The sequence below is a fragment of the Actinia tenebrosa genome, unplaced genomic scaffold (assembly GCF_029948245.1).
Source record: "Actinia tenebrosa isolate PJP-AT-01 unplaced genomic scaffold, QUT_ActTen_1.0 PGA_scaffold0__85_contigs__length_37466705, whole genome shotgun sequence".
Lineage (NCBI taxonomy): Eukaryota > Metazoa > Cnidaria > Anthozoa > Actiniaria > Actiniidae > Actinia > Actinia tenebrosa.
Window position 1 is genome coordinate 4928256 of NW_028292569.1, and position 24451 is coordinate 4952706.

General features: G+C 39.8%; 3 protein-coding genes and 1 long non-coding RNA gene across 4 annotated transcripts; 2 read left to right on the forward strand and 2 right to left on the reverse strand.

The window, feature by feature from the left end:
• Nucleotides 1-761: 761 nt before the first annotated feature.
• Nucleotides 762-2778, forward strand: LOC116292111 (uncharacterized). Its single transcript, XR_016119171.1, has 2 exons — nt 762-1339; nt 1491-2778. It is a non-coding gene; the product is annotated as an uncharacterized LOC116292111 (long non-coding RNA).
• LOC116292105 (potassium channel, subfamily K, member 16) lies at nt 2541-9048 on the reverse strand. The gene is made up of 5 exons (XM_031699354.2): nt 8450-9048; nt 5758-5953; nt 5017-5209; nt 4439-4631; nt 2541-4148 (listed from the first exon to the last, which is right to left on the reverse strand). The coding sequence occupies exons 1-5, from the start codon at nt 8813-8815 to the stop codon at nt 3873-3875; spliced, it is 1224 nt and encodes a 407-aa protein (XP_031555214.1). The 5' UTR covers nt 8816-9048; the 3' UTR covers nt 2541-3872.
• Nucleotides 9049-11373: 2325 nt separating this feature from the next.
• LOC116292098 (uncharacterized) lies at nt 11374-15013 on the forward strand. The gene is made up of 4 exons (XM_089026729.1): nt 11374-12461; nt 12869-13082; nt 13569-14317; nt 14689-15013. The coding sequence occupies exons 1-4, from the start codon at nt 12146-12148 to the stop codon at nt 14928-14930; spliced, it is 1521 nt and encodes a 506-aa protein (XP_088882855.1). The 5' UTR covers nt 11374-12145; the 3' UTR covers nt 14931-15013.
• On the reverse strand, nt 14761-24425 carry LOC116292095 (uncharacterized). Its single transcript, XM_031699343.2, has 10 exons — nt 24138-24425; nt 23175-23341; nt 22821-22834; nt 22255-22437; nt 19799-21719; nt 18964-19316; nt 18247-18613; nt 17027-18066; nt 16237-16568; nt 14761-15702 (listed from the first exon to the last, which is right to left on the reverse strand). The coding sequence occupies exons 1-10, from the start codon at nt 24297-24299 to the stop codon at nt 15529-15531; spliced, it is 4713 nt and encodes a 1570-aa protein (XP_031555203.2). The 5' UTR covers nt 24300-24425; the 3' UTR covers nt 14761-15528.
• Nucleotides 24426-24451: the final 26 nt, after the last annotated feature.

Genomic DNA, 24451 nt, shown 5'->3' on the forward strand with positions numbered 1-24451 from the left:
TTGTTGTTTGATTGTTTTACAGCGAAAGCCGCTAAAGTGCCATATATTCTTTTTCTTCTGTTCAAATTCTAAGCCAAACCTGATTTCAATTTTTAGTACAAATTGCTTTCTTGTTTAAAGGGTATTAAAGGGATAACTTTTACCCATTCAGACATGTTGGATATTATGTTTAAAGGCTTGCCAGGCCATGAACGCAAACTTCGCACGACTCCTGGCTAACTTGCACTTTATTTGAATGTCTCAGCACTGAAATATAATAGATACAGATCTGGAATGAATGAAGGGAATCTAACATCCTAATATAGTCAAGCCCAGGATACGTTTTAGGTGCGCCTATGCACACCTTTCGCGCATTTGTCTGAAACGATGTACGCGCCTGACAAAATTTAAGGAAATCCTTATCTTTCGCTTGCCACTTCATATTTATTATCCGTAGATGATGATATGGTGAAAAATCCCTTGATTTAAAATAAATCTAGATTTTGATTCGAATGGCTTTAATTGTTTATTCTTGAATACAGAAGCAGAGGTTTCGGTGGAATGAATTTGGACTTCTTTATTAGGGAAAACCCCGGCTGACTTGTACAAAAAGCGATTTTGTTCCGGTTGAGCGTGATCGTGATTGGCTGATTCACACTTGTGGCTTGTGACCTTGACGAGGTGAAAGCGAAACACTTCGTTTTGTTTATAATTTCTAAAGAAAATCTTTCCAAGACGTAAATTATGAAAACAAACAAACTATATAATGAACTTTTCCCCTAAAAAAATCCTTGAAAACTTGAGGGAAATGCCTAATCCTTTTTCGACATTAAAACCGCGTAAAACTTACGTGGTCAGTGAACTACAAAATCATTGAACACGTATACGATCCATGTCAAAGTCCATGACTATCATACGTCCAGTACAGTCTTTCATCTTCTCAAGTGGGCGTTAATTGGTCATCTGCATCATCCACTTCCGAAATCCCGCATAAAGTACGGACCAAAATATCATGGGAATTTAATTTACGATGATATAAATTGAGGATGGACAAGCAAAGTTTAACCATTTATAGTTTCACAGTCTCAACGTAAACAGAGGATAGTGGACATTGTGCTATTGGAGAGGGACCATAAATACCAGCTTTACTGAACGTTTCTTGCATTTAAAGTACATACTTCGACAGATTTAAAGAGTTTCTACTTTGTGAACACTAAAATGGATTCAGAAGTACGAGCGATGTTGGCAGGCAAGTCTGATGGCGAGAAATACTGTACTGTGGCTTATGCTTTTGCTTGTCTTCTGACTGGCCCCGTTCCTTATCAAGGCCCTGAATATAACATCTTTCCACGCTACGACGGTAAGCTATATCTTCTACTTTAATTGTAAATATTGACTTTTTTAGCGAACAAGCTTCTCCAGTAAAGATATATATATACACTGGCTCAGATGTCAGTTTATTATTGGTAAATTCTTCCCATAGTGATCGCCCGTTTTGAATTTATTTTTAGATGACGATGATGAAGAGAGAGTTCAAATTAAAGGTGCCTCTTCCAGCAAGAAGTCCAAAGTAAAAAAGTCAAAATCAAAGTCAACCAAGAAAGACGACCGAAATGAAAATTCAGAATGAGTCTGGCACTCAAGCATTGAAAATTAAAGACTGTTATTTATGTATAGGAATCTTTGCTGGCAAAGTATTCAATTGGAAATCACGCGCCGAACTTCAAGAATGAACTTCCAGGTTAAAATTAGGTAGAAAAGTGGCTATTACTAGAATTACGAATTATTGAAGAAGGGAAAGAACTCAAAATGCACTTAAAAGGAGAAAAAATCTCTCTAATAATTATATGAAAAATCCACGCAGCCGATCCACAAAGGAAGCGAAAAATAAGAAAGAAATGTCTGCTAGAAACTAATGCCGGTAAAAAGGCCATACAACGCTGTACAAAAGAAATATAAAATGGGGTACAGAATTTCATGAGAAAATTGATATTTTCCAAGTTTTATGATAATGACTTTCAAGACAAAAGTTTTTATATGAATATTTATTGTAAAAGTACATAAGAACACATCTTGAAATTTTGAAATTCGATTTACATTTGATTCGGATCCTGTCGATACGATTATATTTAGTGTTTTCAACTTTATGATGTTGAATTGTCTGTACATTGTAATTTTTTATCCCTTTTATAAGAAAATGAAATTTAAAATAAATGTGCAAAATTAAGATAATAAGTTGAAAAAACTGTATTTATCATGTTTTCACACAAAGTCAAAATCAACACTCAAATTAAACTAAAAAAAAATTTCTCCAAAATATTTATGAAATAAATTGTACAAAAATGAATACCATTGTCATGCATCAAATAAAATTAAATGGTTGCCATCTTACTGTGATGTCATTTGAGTCTGAAACAAGCAGGCTGTCGTCATGACAACACAAAGCCAAAACAAAACCACGTACTCAGTGACACAGGAAATGGTCATGCAAGAGAAACTAGATATATCGTCATATATGAAATATTTCATCAAAACAACAGCCAAAAATAGTGAAAAGTATATCAAAGAAGTGGATTTCTTATTATTCTTAGACGGACAGTGAGAAAGAAATAGAGGATATTACATGGGCGCGCGGAGATACGAAATTTATCTTCGAGTGTTGAAAAGATCTCTCACGAGTGAGCGCAGCGAACGAGTGAGAGATTTTCAACACGAGAAGATAAATCGCGTATCTCCAAGCGCCCATGTAATATTCTGTTTATTATATAATTATCAATAAAGTATGTTTTGGCTTTTTCAGGCAATTCTTTCCGTGTATTTTTGAATAGCCATCGCAATGGTGTTATTTTCACACGTGAAAATAACATGTTATTTTCACGTGTGAAGATATCAATTTTTCGAAATAGAGAAAAATAGATATTTCATTGGTAATTATATAATAAGTGGTTTTACCTCATATCAGTGGAAAACTGAAAAAGTGTTTCAGATATATTCAGTCGACTATAAAAAGTCAGAGGTCTTCAAAATTTCTAAGAGAAGCCATTTTGGAAATCAGCGGGGGAGAATGGAATATCTTCCAAGGGGGATATAGTTCTTAAGTTCTAATTCGCTGTGCTCAAACGAACGTAAATTATTTTCAACCTAATTTCTGTCTAAATTCATGAAAAGGCCTCAACATAACAATAGAAAATACATTTTCACTCTATCCACCATTCCACAAGGCGACTCTTCATACGTGACGAAATCCATTGATAGACTTTTTCACAGTCTCCCGCTGAATTGATAGCCGAGAGGGAGACTGTAAAACAGTCGAGTTGAATTATTTCATAAATGTAACCTCGCGTCTTTAGCATGATTGCGAGGCTCTTAGTGACATTACCAATGATTACCGAAAAGGTTTTATCCTTCAGCTAGCGTCATAATTTTTTATGATTAGTAGAGTAACACCATATTATTTATTCCTATACATTTTGTCGTGCTTTTCATTAATAACCGTTTTTTGGTTACTAAGCAACCTTGTAACTATCACGTGATGCTCGCCATCGCCTCCCCATGAACGTAAAATAATCGCAAGTTTATTTCTGAAAACAGCATGCATTTCAAGCAAAAAATATTTCTCATTAAAAATTGACATTTACTTATCCTCTGGAAATATTCCTAGCTTGTTTTTTCAAGACCTCCTTTTTTCCATTTATTCATGAATTCTTATTTCATTTCATTTCATTTCATTTCTCTTCTTGTGCTTCTATTTTGTTATATTTTTCTCTATTCTTTTCTATCCTTTCCTTTTACTTTTTTTCTTCCTTCTTTCCTTTTCATTTTGCCAATCATTTTTTAATTTTTTGATTGTAATGCAAGCTTTGAACTATTAATTTTTCGCCATTCCCGACTCCTCACGGTTGCGTAGTTCCATAAGACTTCCCTCCACTTGAGTCACTACTTGTAATACCTGCCGACTCTTCTTCTTTCTTTCGTTTTCCATTTTTACCGTTATTTTCAATGTCTTGGTCTGACGTGACAGATGACGCGTCACTAAGCTCATCTTCCATCAGATTCTCCAGAAATGAAGTTTTCTGCATTTGATGATGAAGGTTGGAAGCGATAAGACTAAGAGTTACGGACAATACGGCCAGACCAAGGAATGTCAAGAAAATATCGATAAACACGAACTGTGAAAAAGAAGAAGAAAGAGTACTTGATGTAAAACTCACTAAACATAAAATGCATGGATGGATGGATGGATGGATGGAGGGAGGGAGGGAGGGAGGGATGGAGGGATGGATGGATGGATGGATGCATGCATGCATGCATGCATGCATGGATGGAGGGATGCATGGATGGATGGATGAATGGATGGATGGATGGATGGATGGATGGATGGATGGATGGATGGATGGATGGATGGATGGATGGATGCACGGATGGTTGGTGGGCTGGTTGGAAAGGCATCATAACTTACTTTCGGCTTATCTGGTACAACATCTCCAAAACCTATGGTCAGATAAGTGACATACTGGAAGTAGAAGGCAGTACCAAAGTCCCAGCCTTCCATCCAGCAATGAAGAGCAGCGGTGATGGCAGTAAAGAGAAAGAGTATAAGTAAACCAAGCCATAAAGGTGCGTCTATCTCTCCATCTTCATTGTCTGGATTACTGGAAAAAACGCATTTAATAGAGGCTATTACACTGCTAGTTTTGTTTTACATCTGGATAATTTTCCGAGTGAAAGCAGCTGTATTTTTTAAGAGCCCCGCCCCCCTTTTATCTTAACTAGGTATAAAATAGATTTTAAAACAACTGGTTGTACGAAGCCTGGATAGCGCTATCCAATGCATAATTCTTATCCAGTGGATAAATTTATTGGATAACAGCATCGACTTATCCATTGGATAAGGATTTATCCGCCGGATAGCGCTATCCAGGCTTCGTACAACCGGGCCCTGGTGTGTTTTGTGACTAGTGCAAAAACCTCTTCGCACTCACTCACCCACCCACCCACCCACTCACAACCATTTATGCTGGCTCACACTTAACTTACTTGCTTTCATATTCGTATTTTGGATACAAGCGTTGTAACCACTTTAGGAATAGTGAGCATGCGTGGTTTATGGAGTCCCCAACGAGTTTACCAATAACAGCCATGAGAGCTAACGTCAATGGGATTCCTAAAAGGGCATATATCACGCAAATCATCCGACCAAAGGTTGTCACAGGTGCAAGATGACCATAGCCTGAAGAAAGAAAAAAAGAAATTGTCTTGTGCGTGAACTCTTGTGCAAACCAAGAAATAAGCCAGATTTCTCTACTACGCACGAAGAAATATGCTGATTTTTCGTTATATGAAATAAAATAAATTTACCTGACATTGATATTGCGCGTGCCCGTTGTTATGTTCCTATAGCAACGGGCGCGTGTTCCATAATCATCATAGTAACAGGCGCAGAACAAATTATCGATTTTATTGTCATGCCCATTAACAGTTAGCAAAGACGTAATCCCGTTCCCTGTCATGCGCAGTGTGAATCTAAGCCAGTTTCTTTGTCATGCGCAATACGGGATTAACCATGTGAATCTAAGCCAGTTTTCTTTGTCATCAGTTACTTTGTCATACGCAATACGGGATTAACAGTGTGGATCTAAGCCAGTTACTTTGTCATGCGCAATACGGGATTTACAGTGTGGATCTAAGCCAATTTTCTTCGTCATGCTCCATGAATGTTGTTACATGCACCGCACCTTGCCGAGTAAACCGTAACACTTTGGAAGGAGGTCAACTCACCTATAGTAGTCGTTACTGTCATACAAAAAAAGATAGAATTAAGAACAGTCCATTCAGGCTTAGATGCAGCCACTCTTTCGCTGTTTATTCGTTCAAGGACATTTTCAAATCGATCGATATCAGAGGAGGTGAGGTTACTGACCATGGCACTCCCAGATTTAAAGTCAGGTAAAGCTTGACTCCCCACATTAGAATTCTGAAAGACATAAAAATGAAGTCAGCTTGTGAAGTAAAAGGACAGATCTGGTACTGCAGAGGGGAAGGGTAGGGGGAATATAGTCTTCACACTTCAATCTGATTTCAACCAAATTTGAAATATCAGCTCCATAAGCTTTTGGTCTAATACTTGTATACTAAGCCCTTATGTAACTCTTGACGCTACGAGAACCGATGATGATACTTGTCTACTAAGTGTTCAAATATCAGCTCCAACCGCTTTTGGTCTAATACTTGTATACTAAGCCCTTATGTGACTCTTTACGCTACGAGAACCGATGATGATACTTGTCTACTAAGAGTTAAAATTATAGCCCTACAATTAAAAAGGTGCAATGAGGTCCTATCTAATAGGTGCAAACATTTACCGATTAATTATGATTGATGATTTTTATAGCGCCCTTTCTATTCGTATATAATCAAAGGCGCTTTAAAATAACTTAGATAGATAAACAAACAATCAAATAAGTGTTACATAAATAAAAAAATTATAATTTAATAGCTTCATAACAGAAGATATTAATTTTGAGTATTCTACTAAATTATTGATTTTGGCAAACAGCTGTATTGAGAAAAAACAATAACAACTGAAGAAATTTGCTGATTATGATTGTTTTTAATTCAGAATATTTCGGTCATTCTGCAATAAGTGATACTGAATACATCATGAATACATGAAAAGGTAATCTATCGGTTCAGTAAACCGAAGGCAGTAGATTGTTTTCTCTATTTTGTATTCAAAAATGTATTGAGCGTCAGAAAATCAGTCGTTTATGACACTGATCAACAATATACGTGAGTAAGTCGCTGTTGCATGTCTAATGGTGAAATTCCTTCACGAACATCCAAGGGCGGAGGGATTTTACCTAGTATCTTATCTGTATTTGCGCAAACTAGCGTGAAACATGCAATCAAGAGAAACGTCCTTTCTATTCAAATAAGCACACAGTTGGATTAAAACGTATGTTGATTTAAGTTAATTCTCATTACTCAGATTTAGCTCTTTTTTAGATTTAGATTCAGCTTTCCGCTAAGTACGAGAACAAAGGCTAACTTCGTTCTCTCCCAGGGAGATTAGAAATGATTTTAAAGCATTTTTTGTTTTTAATGGATCGTCGAAATCCTTTTATTCAAGAGCTTTATTTGAAGTCCCCAATGAATAATGGTGAAATCCTCGATTTCAAGGGCTTTGCCAATAGCATCCCAAACTATTACCTGGTAATAATTTGAAATTTTAACTTTCTTTTAATAGAATATCAAATTCCTTCTTTTCTCTGCGAACTTCGTTAAAGGAATTTTTATTGTATTTGCGCGACCTATCTTTCAGGCATGGAAATACCTCAAAAGTTTACCAAACTTTAAAACTAAAAGGCACTAGGATATATTAAAACAGCGTTTATATTTATGGTACTGAATTAAGTATTTCAAGGATGAGAAAATTGAAAATCTATCTGATGAGGATTTTTATCATTTCGCGTGAGAGAGAGAACGCGCCCAAAACCTACTGATGCGCAAACTCATTTTGTATGGTAATCAGCGTGTGAACTGCCTGCCGCTTCACCTCTCTTCCCTTGATATAACAATCTCTGGGGTTGGGCTTGGAATTCCAAAAACATTTAATAAACAAGATAGCTGAAATTTTTACAGAATTCGTCTTTTATCGCATTTGAAGACGAAACTCGCGCTAATTCTATTAAATTATCAACACCGTACTACTGAATTGGAGAACCCACGCTTGTCGGTTTGACGCTTCGAACGAGATTGAAAGTCCCTGAAAATTAATATGTGGGCTGGTTATTCGCTACGTGAAAGATTATTCTACACACAGAACAAAGCGTAGGAGCGTAGCATAAGAACATACGCTGTTTACCTAACTGCATTAGACTTTATTTTATAAACAAATTCAGGCTACGATCCTGAAAACACTCTTTCGCAAAGTCAAAATCTGTGTAGACAAATATTTTAAGATAATTTAAAGATTGTAATACCAGTTTTCGAATAAACTCGCAGCAGTTCATTAAAAAATTATTACGCTCGATCATCGTGAATTATAATAAAGACATATTGAACTTAGACACGAAGCCGTATTTTCGCGCGCTAAAACTGACGATTTGATTATAGTAGTAAAGGGAATCCTTTATCGTAACTTGATCGATAACAATTGATATAATGATTTTCAACTTGAAAATTATTTCTTGGGTACTAAGGGTTGTTAGCCTTGTAGAGAAAATACTATGTTATTTGAGGAAAGAAGTAGTGAGAGCAAACTAAATTATTTATAAATATGCTGTCGGATAGTACTGACGACGTACAGTCTTGTCAACCGATAATGTTCAAGAGAATTTCTGTACTCATCGTAGTATCTTAATCTAAATTTTCGGGTTTTTTTAAAAAAAGTTTGTTAGTTGTTAAAAAATTTGTCCTATTTATAATGAAAATATTATTTTAAGTGCTTATAGTATTGGTATGAACTAACCTTGAGTATATTGAAGATTTCTGCTAGTTCGTTTGAAGGGTTGATTTTAACTGGAGGCTGTTTTTCCAAAAGCATAAAAAGTAATCCCCCAAGAACGAGATACAAAGTGTTTACCAAAACCAAGAACAGAGGGAAAGCAGCTCCACGGCTTTGAACCTTCTTTGTAATCCATAACATCCACTTCATCGATCCTTTGAGGCGTTTGTGAACATGTTTTTGGTAGTGTTTCTTCGGATTTATTTTTCGTAGAGATTGCCCTATTTTTGTTGGGTTAAAACTTGATTTAGTTTTCTCAGAGTCTGGCTTTTCTTGTAGAATTTTTTCGGCTTCTTCTTCTTGTTCATTAATCTTCTTGAACGAGGGCATGATTGTCGCTTTGTCAGTTTCTTTGTGCAAACTTGAACCGTGTATTGAACTCAAGAATCTCGATGTATTTTCAAAGGGTCGGCATCGATGTAAAAGGAGATAATCGAACTATGCATTTCCCACGGAGAAATCAAGAGTAAATCAACTACAGAATTTACGCGTGTAGTACTGAAGTTTTGTGTTGCTTATGTTTTTAGTATAGAGTGGTTCCACGGTTGAATACAATATTATAATGTTCCAGCAGAGTTGTTGTTAAACCAGCAAATCAGGACCCAAATAGTTCTCACCACAGCCCCGAAACGATTGTCCGTACTCAACGAGCCAGATAAGATTGATTCAAATTCAAATACTCTTGATGTAAATAATAATTAGACGCAGAAGAAAGGTTTAACATGCTCTCCAATCATTTCACTTGTTAAAGTGATTTGTGGTGGTTATAGAACGTGTTAATTCCTTTGCAAAATCACGGCTGATCTTCAAATGACATCTTTCGTTCCTCCCAAATCTATTAAGACTAAAAGAAATAGAAACAATGGCATATACAGATTACATAACCACAACAAATAACTACAACAAGTAAAAAACGTCAGTAAATTAACTCCGTTTTGGTAGGATTTTATTTCAATTTCAATAACCAATTTTTGTTTTTATGAATCCTCAATTCTTAAAGTTGTATAGTTGAAAAAAATCAAAATCATTGCTTTGTTTTTGATCACATGGAGCAGGGGCGTAGTGGGTCTCGGTCATAGGGGATCAATGTTCAATGTATAGCCTGTCCCCCTCTCCTCACTACGCCACTGACATAGAGAGAAGAGGCGGATGGGTGGATGGATGGATGGATGGATGGACAAATGGATGGATGGATGGATGAATAAATAGGATAAGATGGATGGAATTAAGGGTGGATGTGGATGAATCACGCGTTATTGTTTTTATATTCTTAAACTCCGGAATGATTCATACGACTGGCCGTGCTGGGCAGCAGATAGCACCAGAAAATCTTGATCATTTGAAAAATTAAATTAAACTACCTTAATAAAGTACATTTAAAGAAATGTCAAGTGGATCCTTTTAAAAATCTGGTACAGGATGTATATCCCGAGAAAACTGCAGGAAAAGTACCAATAATTTGATATCCAAAATCTAAATACTAAAAAACACCGGTGGCTTTAGAGTTGACTCAATGAAGTTGATTCAAATCATAGCAAATCTTGACAAATACGGAGACAAATACGTACATCAATGAACAGAAAGTGCCGCATCAAACGATGAAAAGTGTCACCATTGTTTTGCTTAGAAGTTTAGAAATCTTAGATCTGAAATTGCTCTAAGAGATACCTTATTGTACGAGAGCTATATCGAAAAAGGAAAGAATGAATTCAATAAGGTTGCAATTTTATCTGGATACAAGTTGTTGCAAGGAAATTTAATCGATGCATTTTTTTGCTAGAAAATTAAAAATAGGCCGTTCTTGAAAACACGTGAATGAAATTGTCGAATTCTCATGCAGAATATTCAGTACCTTTTTCACTATTCGACCATTCCACAGCTTTTCCAAAGAATTTGACGACAACTAACAAAGTGCTTCTCTTACGTTCGTTGACTATAGCAAATCTAAGAGAAACAGACAGTACTGAAATGTTGAACCCAGAGAATAGAAAATGAGTGAGAATAATTAATAATAAATGACTATATATCATTTCTTAACGGGGTATCTCTTGTTGATGTCGGTCGACAGAATGCCGGATTAGATCTTTACAGTCGGTTTAGGCAAACTGTTCTGCTAATTGATGAAAAAATTGTCCCGTCACGTGACCTAACGAAAAGCCAGGCAAAACATAATTTGATGTAAATTTCATGGAATATCCTTTTTAGTCTACAATTTAGAGTTGGATTGAAAGAGACTTGATGAAATATTGAGTACGATTCAATTGTACAGCCTTAAAAACTGCTGCTGAACTCAACTATTACAACTAATGTTTATCTTAGATTTCACCGCGATATGCCGATAGGGAAGATAATAGACTACGTAACTGAAATAAGTTATAAAAATTTCATTACTTGGGCGCAAATGAAGTGACTAAGGCTGGAATGTTTATGAAGCAATTTAAGAAGGAATTTTATATTTTTGAGCCGTTTTAACGCAATGTAATTGAACGTGGTACTCATCCTTTGTACTTGTCAAGGTACAAACGTGATTTAATTGAAGTCTCGCCTGTTCTTGCGCCCCTGCTGTGTTAGTTAGTTCACCCTCCCGTCCCTTCATTACAAAAACAGCAAAGGGTCAGCGGTTAGGTAAAAACTGCGGGCTCAACGGGATAAAAATGTCCATGTGTTTTAGATTGTTTTTCTTTCGTAATTTTCCTTTCCTTTCCTTTCCTTTCCTTTCCTTTCCTTTCCTTTCCTTTCCTTTCCTTTCCTTTCCTTTCCTTTCCTTTCCTTTTCTTTTCTTTCCTTTCCTTTCCTTTTTTCTTTCTTATTTCTCTCTTTCTTTGCTGCATATCGTACATTACCAAACATTATCATATATCTATTCTTTTGTATGATAAAGCCTCGAAATCAAGTGAAAGTGTCAAATAATATCTTAAATTTCAACAAGTAGAGCTAATGAACTGATTGATACAATACCAAGGATCTCATTAGACCATGAGCTACGCGCGATGGTGTTAAGTTCAATCGTCTGCATTAATCGCATTCCGCTCGTATACCACTTAGCTTGGATTCAAAATGTTTGCTTTTGAAGACTCTTCAAGATGATAACAGGATTTCTTACCTTTGTGGTTTTGGGGCTCTGGATGGTTAGGCCAGTGAATACCTCAGGTAACGATAAACCAGTCATTAGACGATTTGGTAAACTGTAGCTAGAGGAGAACTGTTCCCTGCGCATTGAGTTGGCTTCAACTATTTGTGTTTTATGCATGTATTTCATAAACTCCCATGAGGCAGCATGAAATTTCACGTGCTCGCAATGTGAGAAATGAGCTATTGTGTTAATGTCAATATTTCACGGTCATATAGATGATATTGTTTTGTGGAAAAATCCGCTTCTAAATTGCAATTTGATCGTGGAATGAGTAGCCTGCGTCACATCTGGAATTTTGAGGGGCACAGATTTGTTGACTAGCTATTTTCGTAGAACAAGGACGATTCATTTATTCATTCAATCATTTATTCATTCATCCATCCCGCCTATTGTAGAAAACTTAATGGCCGCTAGGCTTTCACGCGTTTACTCTGGCTTCCCATAACTTTGCAAACTTGAATATCTATATCCAGTTTACTCGGGCTTCTCTGAGAAATCCTAATCAAAGCTCGCATATTTTTCTATTGATGGTCTTAGAATCAAAGGTGATAGGCGTGTCAATATCATGTTTTCCAACACACATCGAGATATCCCTTCTACGCGAGTCCTTCCCAGGCGTCAACATGTCTGTGCTGTACCTACGAAGTTCATCGTGCCAGCCATCCACGAACTCGTCCCACGTGACCTTCAAAGCTCCCTTATATGGATGTCAGACGCGCCTGGTTAACATCGGTGGATATTATGCTTTTGATAACGTGGTTCAAGGAGTTAGCCCGAGTATTAAAGTTACGTGTGTCTACGAGACCAAACCCAGTGGTGACTCTGAGGAATGGAGCGATTCAAGTAAGTCGATATTGATCTCTATCATAGTTTAGTTAGATTTGGAGACGAACGGTGTTATATGACTTTCCAGTGGCTTTTGACATTCTGAACTATGATGTATTGCTTTGCGCTTTCTCGCTTTTTGATTGGTTTAAAGTTGATGCCATTTGAGCCAATCTTCGACCAACTAAAGGTAGCCTGTGTACAGCGCTTTTCACCTTTCTACCAAGACCTTCCAATGCCTTATGATTCGCGCACTTTATCGCTCTTAAGCACGGCAGGAAAAATAAAGCCATCATTTGACCTCTTAATAATTTACCCCATCCCCCTTCGTACTATTGATTACTCCCCTCCCCCCACGGAATAAAGTTTGCAACAACAATTTCTCAATAAATATTGATCAATCAGTAAATGTTTCTGTTCAACAGTTAAGATGACAGCACAGCTGAGCTTGTACAGAGATTCCAAACTTTCCCTTCCTTTGTCGCCTGGAGAAGTCGTAAGGTTTGAACTACAGAAGCCTCAAGATTTGTTCTTTGACTTACAAATCATTCCAAACCAGAATGAGTTGAGGGTTTGTTTGTTCGTCAAGTTCTGTGGGTTATTCGTCGAAGATGAAGTCCTGTCACTGATAGAGAATGGGTGAGTAAGCGAGAGTCATACTAAATAGATAATCGTACAGAGAGAATGTATATTCTGCAATGTCAATTGGGTGGTAGAGGTAAAGTCCTGTGAAAGGGGTAGTCATTTTGTTATTGTCATTTCCTCTGGTACGTTTATTTCTTTCTTGTTCAAATGTGTACATTTATTACGTATCTATGATCATTACAAAAAATTATGAATTACAAAAAAGGAGTGGTTGAGTCATTATATGGGTGTCGTAAAGGGATGACCCTAGTGAAAACCACTTTGTGATCTAGGCTTCCTCTTTAAAGATTAAATTTATGAAATCGCGACTGACCAGCGACAAGCCGGATAAGTGATGAGAATGCGCGAGAACGGTGACAAGTCATGTGACAAGTTAATGAACGCGACTAATGTAAATTTACTTGACAAGAAATCGAACCTGCAATAATAGTAAAAACATAAGCAATTTTCTTTTATGGAAGATTTTTTTCTGAATCTTAGACAAGAAAACAAGATGACTACAAGGATGCTGTTCACGTCGAATCAGCGCATAATCTTCAGGGTCAATGCTTCATTCCTCGTGACGTCAATAAACCCGAACACCAGGTTGAGAGCATTATGCACTGTGATTGGCTACCACGAGAACAGAACACAAGAAACAAAGACTAGCAATGTAATCAAAGACTGCAGTGGTAACCATGACGACAAGCGCCATGGTAACGCTAGTGACTGCCAGGAATCGAAAGAAGAGCTAGATTCCAAAGAGCCTGGCAGAAATTCAACTGATTGCAGCTGTGAACAGAAAGGAACTCTTGAAGATAACCAAACGAAAGCTAGTTGTAACGAAAGCTGCGCGAACAATGTTACATTGAAAGGAACTATTGAAGTTAACCAAACGAAAGCTAGTTGTAACGAAAGCTGCGTAAATAATGTTACGTCTCCTTTTAGTCGTGACGGAAAACTACGGAGGAAGAGAGAGGTGGAAGACGAAGGATTCCCGGGTACTGTTAGCCGAGAGAACAACAACACAATACAATCTTCATTCGGTAATAACGGCAACAACAGTCTAGAAACAGTATTCAATGACACCTTCAGTGAGAAACACGTCTGTTCGTCGCCTGATTGGAACGGGAAACCTGTGTCATTACTGGTGGAGAAGGAATGGACTGCAAAGCCAAGTGTTCCAAAAGTTGATTTGAAATGGTTTGAAAAAGATGACGCACGACACGTGCCTAAGAATATCACAAATGGTGAGTCTTGTAAGCTGCGTTCGATTTTCTAAGTCTGGGAGGAGAGGGAGGGAAGGATATTAAAACAAGATCTGGTGAAGTTCTGCTATCAGTAAAGTAAGCAGTCTTTGTACGCGCGCACGCGTAGTCATGAGTTTGTTACCATTTCTCCTTTATACTCATACGTTCCGCTCACTTGTTCCCAGTGTTTATCTATATCGGCCGAATCTTGATGAAAGAGAAGAGCCCGGTTCAAAAGCTGTGAACTATTTACATCCAATCTCGTTCTGTATAAATAACAGTACTAAATCGCTCAAAGACAGCCCGATTTTGTTAGCAGACCCTACTCTAATATATAAATCTCTTCATTAATTTGATTCTTTGTTTATCAGATGTCAACACAACTGTAGTAGCTCTGGCAGTTGAATCAACAGAAGGAAGAATCCCCTCCGCTGCACTTCTACTGGCATTTTCGTATCTATCTTTATTACTAGTTATTGGACCCGTGCTGTTGGTCTACATGTGGGACAGGCGCAACCAGAAGAAACGAAGACGCTACAAACAACACACTAGAATTGCGCGCGGCTGTTCTCAAGCAAGGCTACTGCTGACCAGAGAACAATCCGTTGCTTGAGCCTCGTAGTTTGCTGTACAAGTAAAATGAAGCGCAAAAACTGCGAAAATAGGACAACAGCAGATAATTCTAATTCTTGAATGGAATAAATAGCCTTGGTTACTTTACGCAAATCGAATTTCAGAATAACGTCATAACTGCGCTATCAGTGTCCAATTTTTTTCAAACTTCACCAAACTCGAACTTAGAGAGGCCTGTGATTTTGTTGTCCACAAGACCGACTGATTGCCCGAGGTTTCGCCGGGACGCGTTAGATATTTTGGTTCATATTAGAGTTAAGTAGATTTTTAGTTTGATTGTGGCAATGTTAATAAAGAAATATACAAATTTTTTCATTCATTTGATAGTAATAAAGTGCACGGTTTTTGTATGAGTGGGAAGCAAATTTTGTAGCCTTAAGTCAGTACCGTACGTTTCCCACTCATACGACAACCATTATATTACCACTATATTTAAATGAAGTTGTCGAGAGCTTTAAAATAAGTCGCATATCTTTTGCAGTACTTCACCCGACCGGGCTTCCTGTGTCATAATAACACACGTCTTTTGTGACGTCATTCAGAGTGTGATATGATATATTAACTAATGATCTAATCAACTAGGCCTGTGTAAGTAGAATGGAGCCGACTTTAGAAGGGATAACCCTGGTGCTTATTTCAGTGTTCGTAGAGTCTTTGTTGTAGAGTGCAACACTCATCTGAAACAGTTCGTTATCCACTGGGGGTCCTACTGGGGTGGACTGTGATGCGGCAAACAGAGCTACTTTATCAAACTAAACGGGAGAAAAAAAGGAAAATCTTAGTCATGACTATTGTCAAAGATTGTTAGTGTTTCTTTGGTGTTTTGTATTGCTGTTGTTGCTGCTGCTGGTGCTGTGTGGCTGCTGTTGTTTTTGCTGCTGTTTTTGATGGTATATTCGTTACTACATTTTTTGCTAATGTTGTATATTGAGGGTATTACATGGGCGTGCGGAGATACGAATTTTATCTTCGAGTGTTCAATTGATATCTCACGAGTGAGATATCTAAATTGAACACGAGCTCAAAAACAAAAGCTCAAAAATTCTTTATTAAAATAGCAAGCCGATTCAACAGCGATATCTTCACGTGTGAAAGATAAGGTATCTTCCACTGGTGAAAGATATCAAGTTTTCGACACTAGAGAAAACCTGGTATTTCATCGATATCTATATAATAAAAACATATATTTTTTGTTAATTACAGGTTTAGACTACAACTACTCGCGCCTTCATCAGCACAAGCTACTGATGATAGCGATGATAATTATTACTATCGCATATATTTACCTTCGAAGATCTTCCAAGCTGCTTTCTGATCGACAAATCTCTGCGCGCGCACAAAGCACGTCGACATGGCCCAAGATTACCCACTAATGCTTCGCGCTCGCGTCTTTTCGCCGCTGCGGCGGCCACAAAAGCACCAATACATTTAGGTCCCTCCTCTGGGATAGAGAGTTCGTTTCCAGTCTCTTGTTTGTTTGTCGTATCAGTTTTATTCTTCGCGCATGCTTCTTGTACGAGTTGCGTCAAACGCTGACCAGCTAGGTTTGGGGATATTCCAATACGAGAGAACACTTGACCTGGGGTGAATTTTTCTAAATGTGATCCAGGTTCTTTCTCTGTAAAAAGTTAGAAGTAAAAGAAATAATAGGTAAATAATAAATAAGTAATGGGATTAACAGTGGATTCCACAGAGTCGCTCTTCTTCCACTAAAACCGGTGAATCCGGAAAACCCTCGAAGCACAGGAAAGAACCAACAAACGAAGCTAAGAAACACACGAGCTGCTAAATCTATGCTATTACCCATTCCAAGGTCGTAAAAAAGACTGAATGAAGTTGGCATTGAAGTGCTTTGTGGAAATGTCTTAGGGGACGAAATAGACGCCATCTTGGAAAGATGTACCCCCAAAACAGTCCCACAATGCAATGCCAACTCGACCCGGTTTTTCCTCAACCTCGGAATGGCTTATAGGGTACATATCTGAAATTGGTATGCCTCGAAAGGCTTTTCCCTCACAAAACGTAGGTTGTCAATTTAGTGCTTTCTATTAAACTTGGACAAAAATGTTGTCATACCTTTCTCTGGTTGTAGTGATATCCCCAACGAACTCCAATCCACTTCCTCAATACCCAAACCCTTGTTACTGCCCTTTTGCTCTTTTTTCTCCTCCTCCTCGTCACTCTGCGTGTACATTGCCTCGAACTCATCATCACTGATAGGGTCGTACACGTCATCAAACGAGGGACCCCTGTCCTCCGATGATGGAGAAGACTTGGCAGGCGCTGCTGGTGCAGAAGAAACGTCGTCGTCTATCTTCTTCTCGGAGGGAGACATCTGTTCATTTTCATCGATCCAGTTATCATCACCTAAAGGACTGTCACCGTCACTCCAATCACTAAACATTTCATCTGCGCTCTTCTCTGTTGTCAATGGTTTATCCTCTCTATCTTGATCATCTTCTTTGGTTTCTTTGTCTTCTTGTACTTTTTTCTCCTCCATCGTCACTTCGTCTTCCTCCTCCAGGTCGGCCCAAGGTTGAACTACGACTTCTGGTTGATATTTCTTTTTCTTTTTCTTTTTGGGTTTCTCCGCGTCGTTCTCGACTGGTTGTTCACCCTCCAAAGCAACAGCTTGTTTTCTCTTCTTCCCCAACTTCGGTGCTGCTGTTGCTTTTGTTGTCTCTGGCGCGACCTGTTTAGCCATGCCAGGCTCTTCAACTGCTGCTGTCGCTGTAACCGTGTCTCCCAAAGCCACAGCAGCTACAACAACCTTCTTCTTCTTCTTCCCTCCTTTCATTTTCTTTTCTTTCTTCTGTTTCTTCTCCACTTTGATAATCTTGCCTTCTTCGACACCACCAGCTGTAGGTTCTATACTTCCGTCGCTCACAACACCCACCTTGGCTGTTTTTCCTTCTTTCTTTCCCAGTTTCTTTTTCTTGATCTTCTTCGTAGTGACGGCTGTTTTCTTCGTTCGTATAGGTTCTTCAGGTGCTGCTGGGATGTCAGCTAAAGAGGGATCCGCGTTAAAGTCTGCAGGTGACTGCTCTCTTAGTTTTTTGGACTCGAACGGTGAACCTGGTCTTGAGGATACTGCAGTGGTGGGACGAGGACGCTTACTGAAAAGATGGAAAGCCAAAACGATTATATTTTTTACAAGAGGGTGGAAGAATGAATAGATGGGAAAGAGATAATGGAAGGATAAATGGAAGGATAAATGGGAGGAGGAGAACAAGAAAGAAAACAGAGAAAAAGAGAGGAAGGAAGGAAGGATTGGCTAGGAGGAAATTTCCACCTACCGTTTATTAACGTCTTCCCCGTATTCCCAACCTTCTGGTCCACGTGGTTCCAATGAACGCCGTTCCCGAGGTTCCGGTCTTCCCCTTACATCATGTTCAGCATCGAAAGGAGGTCGACGTTCTTGTGGAGGAATGTTTCCACCTCGAAGGGGGCTCCCTCTTCTATCCCTTTCTTCCCAGGGCCTCTGATCCCGGAACCCTTGCTGAGGTGGGGATGAGTCCCGCGGGTGTCTGTCCCGGATGCCGGGTTCCACGAAAGGTTTCCGGTGGTCTCGGTAGTCGCGATCTGCGCGTCGTTCCCATGGTGCACCTGTGTCGCGGTATCTGTCACTTGGTGGTGGCCTTGTTTTGTCCGCGTATCCTCTTTCTTGGGAATAAAGCAGAAAAGAGACGAAAAATGAAAAACAAACATAATGGAGAGGCAAATGAAAAGACAGACGATGAACCAAGGAGAAGAGGCCACAAGGACAGGGAAAGAGAGAAGGAAAATAAAAATTGAAACTAAGGGATAGATAAACGAAGAAATACACGGGAACTGACGGACGAACCAAGACGTGTTAGGAGAACAAACGCTGAGCGCTTGCAACAGAGACAGACAAAACTGTCACACAGGAAAGAAATAGAAAAACGCCTGCGTTGTTTAAAACTGATACAGATGGACAAACAAAACTATAAATATATAACTAATCAACTACACAAAGCGATACCGAACATTACCTCTTCCTGCAGGCATGTCCCTGCCTCTTGGTGGACCTCTGTCCCTGTCTTGAAAGGAAGACCTCGGACCAAGAGGAGGTGTTCTTCTCCGTGTATCCATAGCCCTACCCCTGCTATCATAAGGAGATGAGTACTCCCCTCTCCCTCTGTCGGCATACCCACGTCCTCTACCAACTGGCGCATCTCTGCTTCCAGGTCCACCACGGTAGCCATCATCGATTCGACGCCGGTCGTCGTAACGATGAGGGGGAGACCTCCCTCTAGGAGGGCCCTGTGATGGTGACGGGCGGCGGAAATGTTCTGGTGTATAGCGTGGATCTCGTGCTCTGTCGTCCGGTCTTTCTCGACTACGGCTTGATGAAAAATGAAAAAATGGAAAATAAATAAATGGTCTGAAAAGGGAAACATCTGTAGTAAACAGCAATTTTGAAGGTGATTTTACGCTGGACAATTACTTACCACTTTTCTCGCCATTTTGTTGCCGCAACCGTTACGAGTAGTAGAACTGAGTTCTACTTTTCGAAAGCAAATTGCAATGCAATGTCTAGTGTAACACCCCTCTTGGAACGATTCGTAATAACAGCCAATGCTAATTCATCGCGGGTAAAATCGTTTAGCGCAAGATTGTTAACAGTCACTCTTTTCCCTCTTAACTCAGTCGAGTCGGATGCTCTTAGCTTATCGCCCTAGACCATTACAGTCTAATGTATGACACAAGTTGCATGAAACATTGCCTGGTGTAATATACCCTGCCGGTGCAACTACAACGCACTGTTTATTCATCGCGAAACAAAATTGCAAGACAAGATGCAAAGAACATGAAGTAGTTTCTTACCTGTCTATATATCCTTCCGGTCTTGCTCTTCCTCGTTCATCGCGCAAATCCCGTTCGTTACCCTCCAGTTCATCATGTAGTCTTCGTTGTACATCTCTTGGCGGTGGGCGTCCCCTACCCTCATCCCCACGGTCATCCCTTCCTCTTCCTCGCACGAATTCTCCTTCGTCCCGTTCCCCTCGGGCCCGGGATCTCGGAGGGTACTCTTCGGGTTTGTCTTCTCGGTATTTCGGTCTTTGAAAGTCATCGTCTCGCCCTTCCCGTCCTTCACGATGGCGAAGGAATTCGACATCTCGGGTGTCTTTCGGAAAGTCTTCGTCACGTCCTCGGTATCTCGGATGATCGTCGTCTTGTGGTCGGCCTCTTGGGTACTCTTCAGGTTTAAGGGGTTGTCTTCGACTTCTTGAGACCTCTTCATCTCGTGGTCTTCGCCTTTCGAAGTCACTGTCTGGATGAACTCGCCCTCCTCTATCGGGGTACCTCGGATCTCCTTGATCATTAGGTTGTCCCCTTTCCCTACTCATGTCTCGTTCGCGTCGAGGTAAATCTTTCTCTCGTTCGGAGAATCGGTTGCTGCGGGTAGCTTCAGCTTGGTTCGGAGGTGGACTGAAGTGGTCCTCATTGTCAGGTGGAGTACGTGGGCCTCTTCCATGAGGATCCTCGTGTCTTCCACGATCCCTGTCCGTACCTTCTTTTTTATACCCAGCATCTTCGCGTGCTGGTTCACGAACAGGGCTACGAGCACGAGTGGGCCGTTTTCTTTTAGGTTCCTCTGCCGCGTCCTCGTAGACATACCTTTCGTCTTCCCTCTTGACATGTCCTGGAGAGGATGGTGACCGAGGACCCCGTGAAGTAACCCTTTCTTCAGTCTCCCTCCTGCCAGCTCTACCGTCAGACCTTTCTTCCTCTGCACGCTGCCTCTCGTTTGAAAGGGATATTCGTGCATGCCCAACAACCTTTGAGCGTACTTTTCGATTATCTTCATGTTCATCAGGGGAGGGGTAGTACTCCGCAGTATCACGTGATTTGCGGGAACGCCCTTCTTCAGTGCGTCGAGTAACGAGGTCGTCAGACTCACTTTTCCGTTTCTCCCTGGTGGGCTTCAACTGAGGGCTTAACCCCCCCTGACGCCTATACTCTTCTTCCTCTGGCCGCTTACGAACAGGCTGTTCAACGCGCTCCCGTGGGGGACTAGCCTCCGGGTAAGGCTCTGGTGTGTGTTTCTCCCTACCCCGGACACCAGATGACTTCGAAGTCTTCCTGACTTTCTTCTTGGTTTTATGATGCTCTAACAACTCTGTGTCATCACTTGAGCCGACATAACCCGTGCTTTCTTTCTTTACTATCTCTGGGTTTGGAGAGATCTCCTTTATCACCGGAACATCCTCGTCTGACCTAGCTACTACCTTGCGCTTTGATTCGTCTTTCTTCCTTGGTGAAGCTTCCTTCTTTTTCTTCGTCTTCGTTCCCTCGCCCTCCGAATCAAGTTTCTTCTTTTTCTTCTTTTTAGTGGTTGTCAGCTGCGGTACAGTCCCATCATCGGAGGGAGTCCCAGCTGATGGTTCAGGATGCAGCCTGCTGTGAACTATTGGTACCTTCTTCGGCTCCTCCTCCTTCTCATTCTCTTTAAAATGAACTGTATCCTCGGCGCTAGCGGCAGCGTCTTCTTCATCCATCAAAGCAAGCTGCCTCTGTAAGTCTTGCCGACGCCTTTCAAGCTCTAACTGTCGATCATAATCCAGTTCGCCACCCTGGTCTTCCCAGTTCTCTGCATCTTTCATTTGCTGCTCAAAGTCCTTCAGCAGGCTTGCCTTGGTGTCCCAGTCCTTCTCGTCTTCTTTTGGACTGCGGTGTTTGGATTTGGGACTGGAATCACGCTTTTTGTGGGTCTTGCGTTTTCGTTTCGCTTTTCGATCCTCATCTGAGACAAAACAAGAAAAACATTGAAATTTTATTTGCCTAAAGAACTCTATATTACCTTTATTTATCAAACCTGTAAAACAAACTCTGGGCTGATCAAATTCAGGGCATGGCTAACTCACAGATCAAACCCTGAAACAACCTCTCGGCTGATCAAAGTCAGGGCATGGCTAACTCACAGATCAAACCCTGAAACAACCTCTGGGCTTATCAAAATCAGGGCACCGCTAACTCACAGATCAAACCCTGAAATACCCTCTGGGCTGATCTATGTCAGGGCACGGTTAACTCACAGATTGAACCCTGAAACAACCTCTGGGTTGATCTAAGTCAGGGCACGGCTAACTTATAGATCAAACCCTGAAACAACCTCTGGCCTGATCTAAGTCAGGGCACGGCTAACTCACAAGTTAAACACTGGAACAACCTCTAGGCTGATCAGTTGATTCATCCCAGTTTAAGTAACTGTCCATAAATTGGGAAGGTACTGTAGTTTATGAAATTTTTGAGGACCCTTTTCATCAATAAACCCTCACCTTCAGCATCTGTTTCCTCTTTGTGTTTTTTCTTTGATTTAGTTGTTTTCTTGGTTGCTGAGTCTGACAGATCTTCTTCTGACTTGTGTCTCTTTTTCTTTTTGATCTGTTCTTGTTCTTCATCTTCTTCATCATACTCAATACTGTCTTGACTCCTTGAGTGGTACGTTTGTGTTTTTTCATCTGGAACAGAAAAAAAAAGAGAAACGCCAAAGTGAAAAAGAGATAAATGAAGAAAAGGCAGACAACTCTTCTAGATTCTGTGGCAGGAACTCAATTACATTTGACTTAAAATACAAATGTTCAGGGTCTTGATGGATTGCTTGTCATAATACCTAGATTTAATGTACAGCTTAAAATCATGAGGAGTTATTAGTTTATTTATTCCCTTGTGGGTTATGCATTCAATTATGTGGCCAAGCACAAACACTAAGGATGGTTTCATTGTGTGTTCTAAATTCAGCCCCACAATCTTGCACACTATATTACTGGGTCTTCCTTTGAACTTCAGAATGACATATTTGGATAAGTGGGAAAGCTGGGGAGGTGGTAATATATAATCTTACCTGAATCTTCATGTCTTCATCATCCAAGAACCAGTTTGAATCAGGGAGATATAAAAAAAATGAGTAAAAGAAGTTTATGTTTTTGTTATTTTCATTTCAAATATGTTTAGGAAGGGTAAGGAGAGGAGGGAAGATGGAGTGGATGATTAGAGTAGGGACTAGAGGAGCACGATAGAGGAGAAGAGGAGAGTGGGAAGGAGAGGGAAAGGACAGTGGATAGAGGGGAGGTACCAGGAATAAGTGAAAGATGAGGGAATACAGGGAAGAGAGGGAGGGGAGGAAAGGGGAGTAGAGGTAGAGTAGAAGAGGGACGAACAGTAGTCAATGGCTTCAATAATGAAGTAAATCACCCACCTATCTTTAGATCCACTTGACACTATACTCCTGACACTCTTAGACCTGGGCTTTTGGTCTGAATATGGACCATGGAGGAATTTACAGTTATTTCCATAAGGACACCTGCCGTCACGTAACCAGTTACGACACTTGTCAGGTGGATAGCTCTCACGTGTCTTGCTACGCTGTTAAGCAAAGAAAGAACCCAGATGGTAACATATCTATCCCTAACCAACAGTATGAGGAATTATTTGCTTTGGTATGAGGATGGGCTAATCATAACATGGAGAAATTTACAGTTATTTCCCTGAGGACACCTGCCGTTACGTAACCAGTTACAACACTTGTCAGTAACAAGCAGCACAAGTATTATTGGGATGCAGCCACATAACTCAAAATTCATCCCCGGATATATAAATAAGAATGAAACAGCCCCCATCTTGTGTGGTCTTGGTCTTGGTAACAAGAGAAGCTTAATGAGGAATGCTTTGTATTGTCAACCAACATGACTGCTATGAATTAACGTGCAACCCAAGAATTGCAATCAATATAACAACAGCAACAGCAGCACCACCATTACCGGCAACAAATCAACCTCCAGTTTAAAAAATCATTATTGCAGAAAACTGGCCTTTAAGGCTATTAAAAAATATGGGTAAACAGTCAATCATAGAATGAATGCATCCATGGTAAGAAAACTATTTAAGGATTTCTTTTAGCACATACATGTAAATCTGATAAGAATAAAAAAACATCAATTTAAAAATATGCCCAGGAAAAGTAAATAAAGGAAAACGGGAAACAAAACCTCAGGAAAAAGAAAATTCATCAGAAAAATCATGTATGTTATTGTTTTTCAACGTGATAACAAAAGGTGTTAAAACTTATGCAAAGTCCTTGTGTTCTATAAACCAATGTAAAGCATTTGTTTGACACGTTTTATTAAAACAGCGTATTAACAGTATTAAGGGAAAAACTTACGTCAACAGCTCCAGGTCCTAACCGTTCAAATACGCTTCTTCTTGGGTTGTATGAAGAAGAAGACGATGACGGCTGCACGACAGACGAAGGCACGCTTCCCACCTCAGTAACCTTCTTACTCACTTCTACCGTAACTTTACGCGTTATTCGAGGCCCTGACATCTCACAAAGAAAAAATAGTTATTATTCTTGCTATCGTTAAGAATGAACACCCTCAAGTGTATTTTAAAAGCGAATATCTTGAGTCTTTTATTGTCGCTCCGTTCATGTCATGGCGGCCATTTTAAAATGGCGGAGTGTTTTTTAGTGTTACC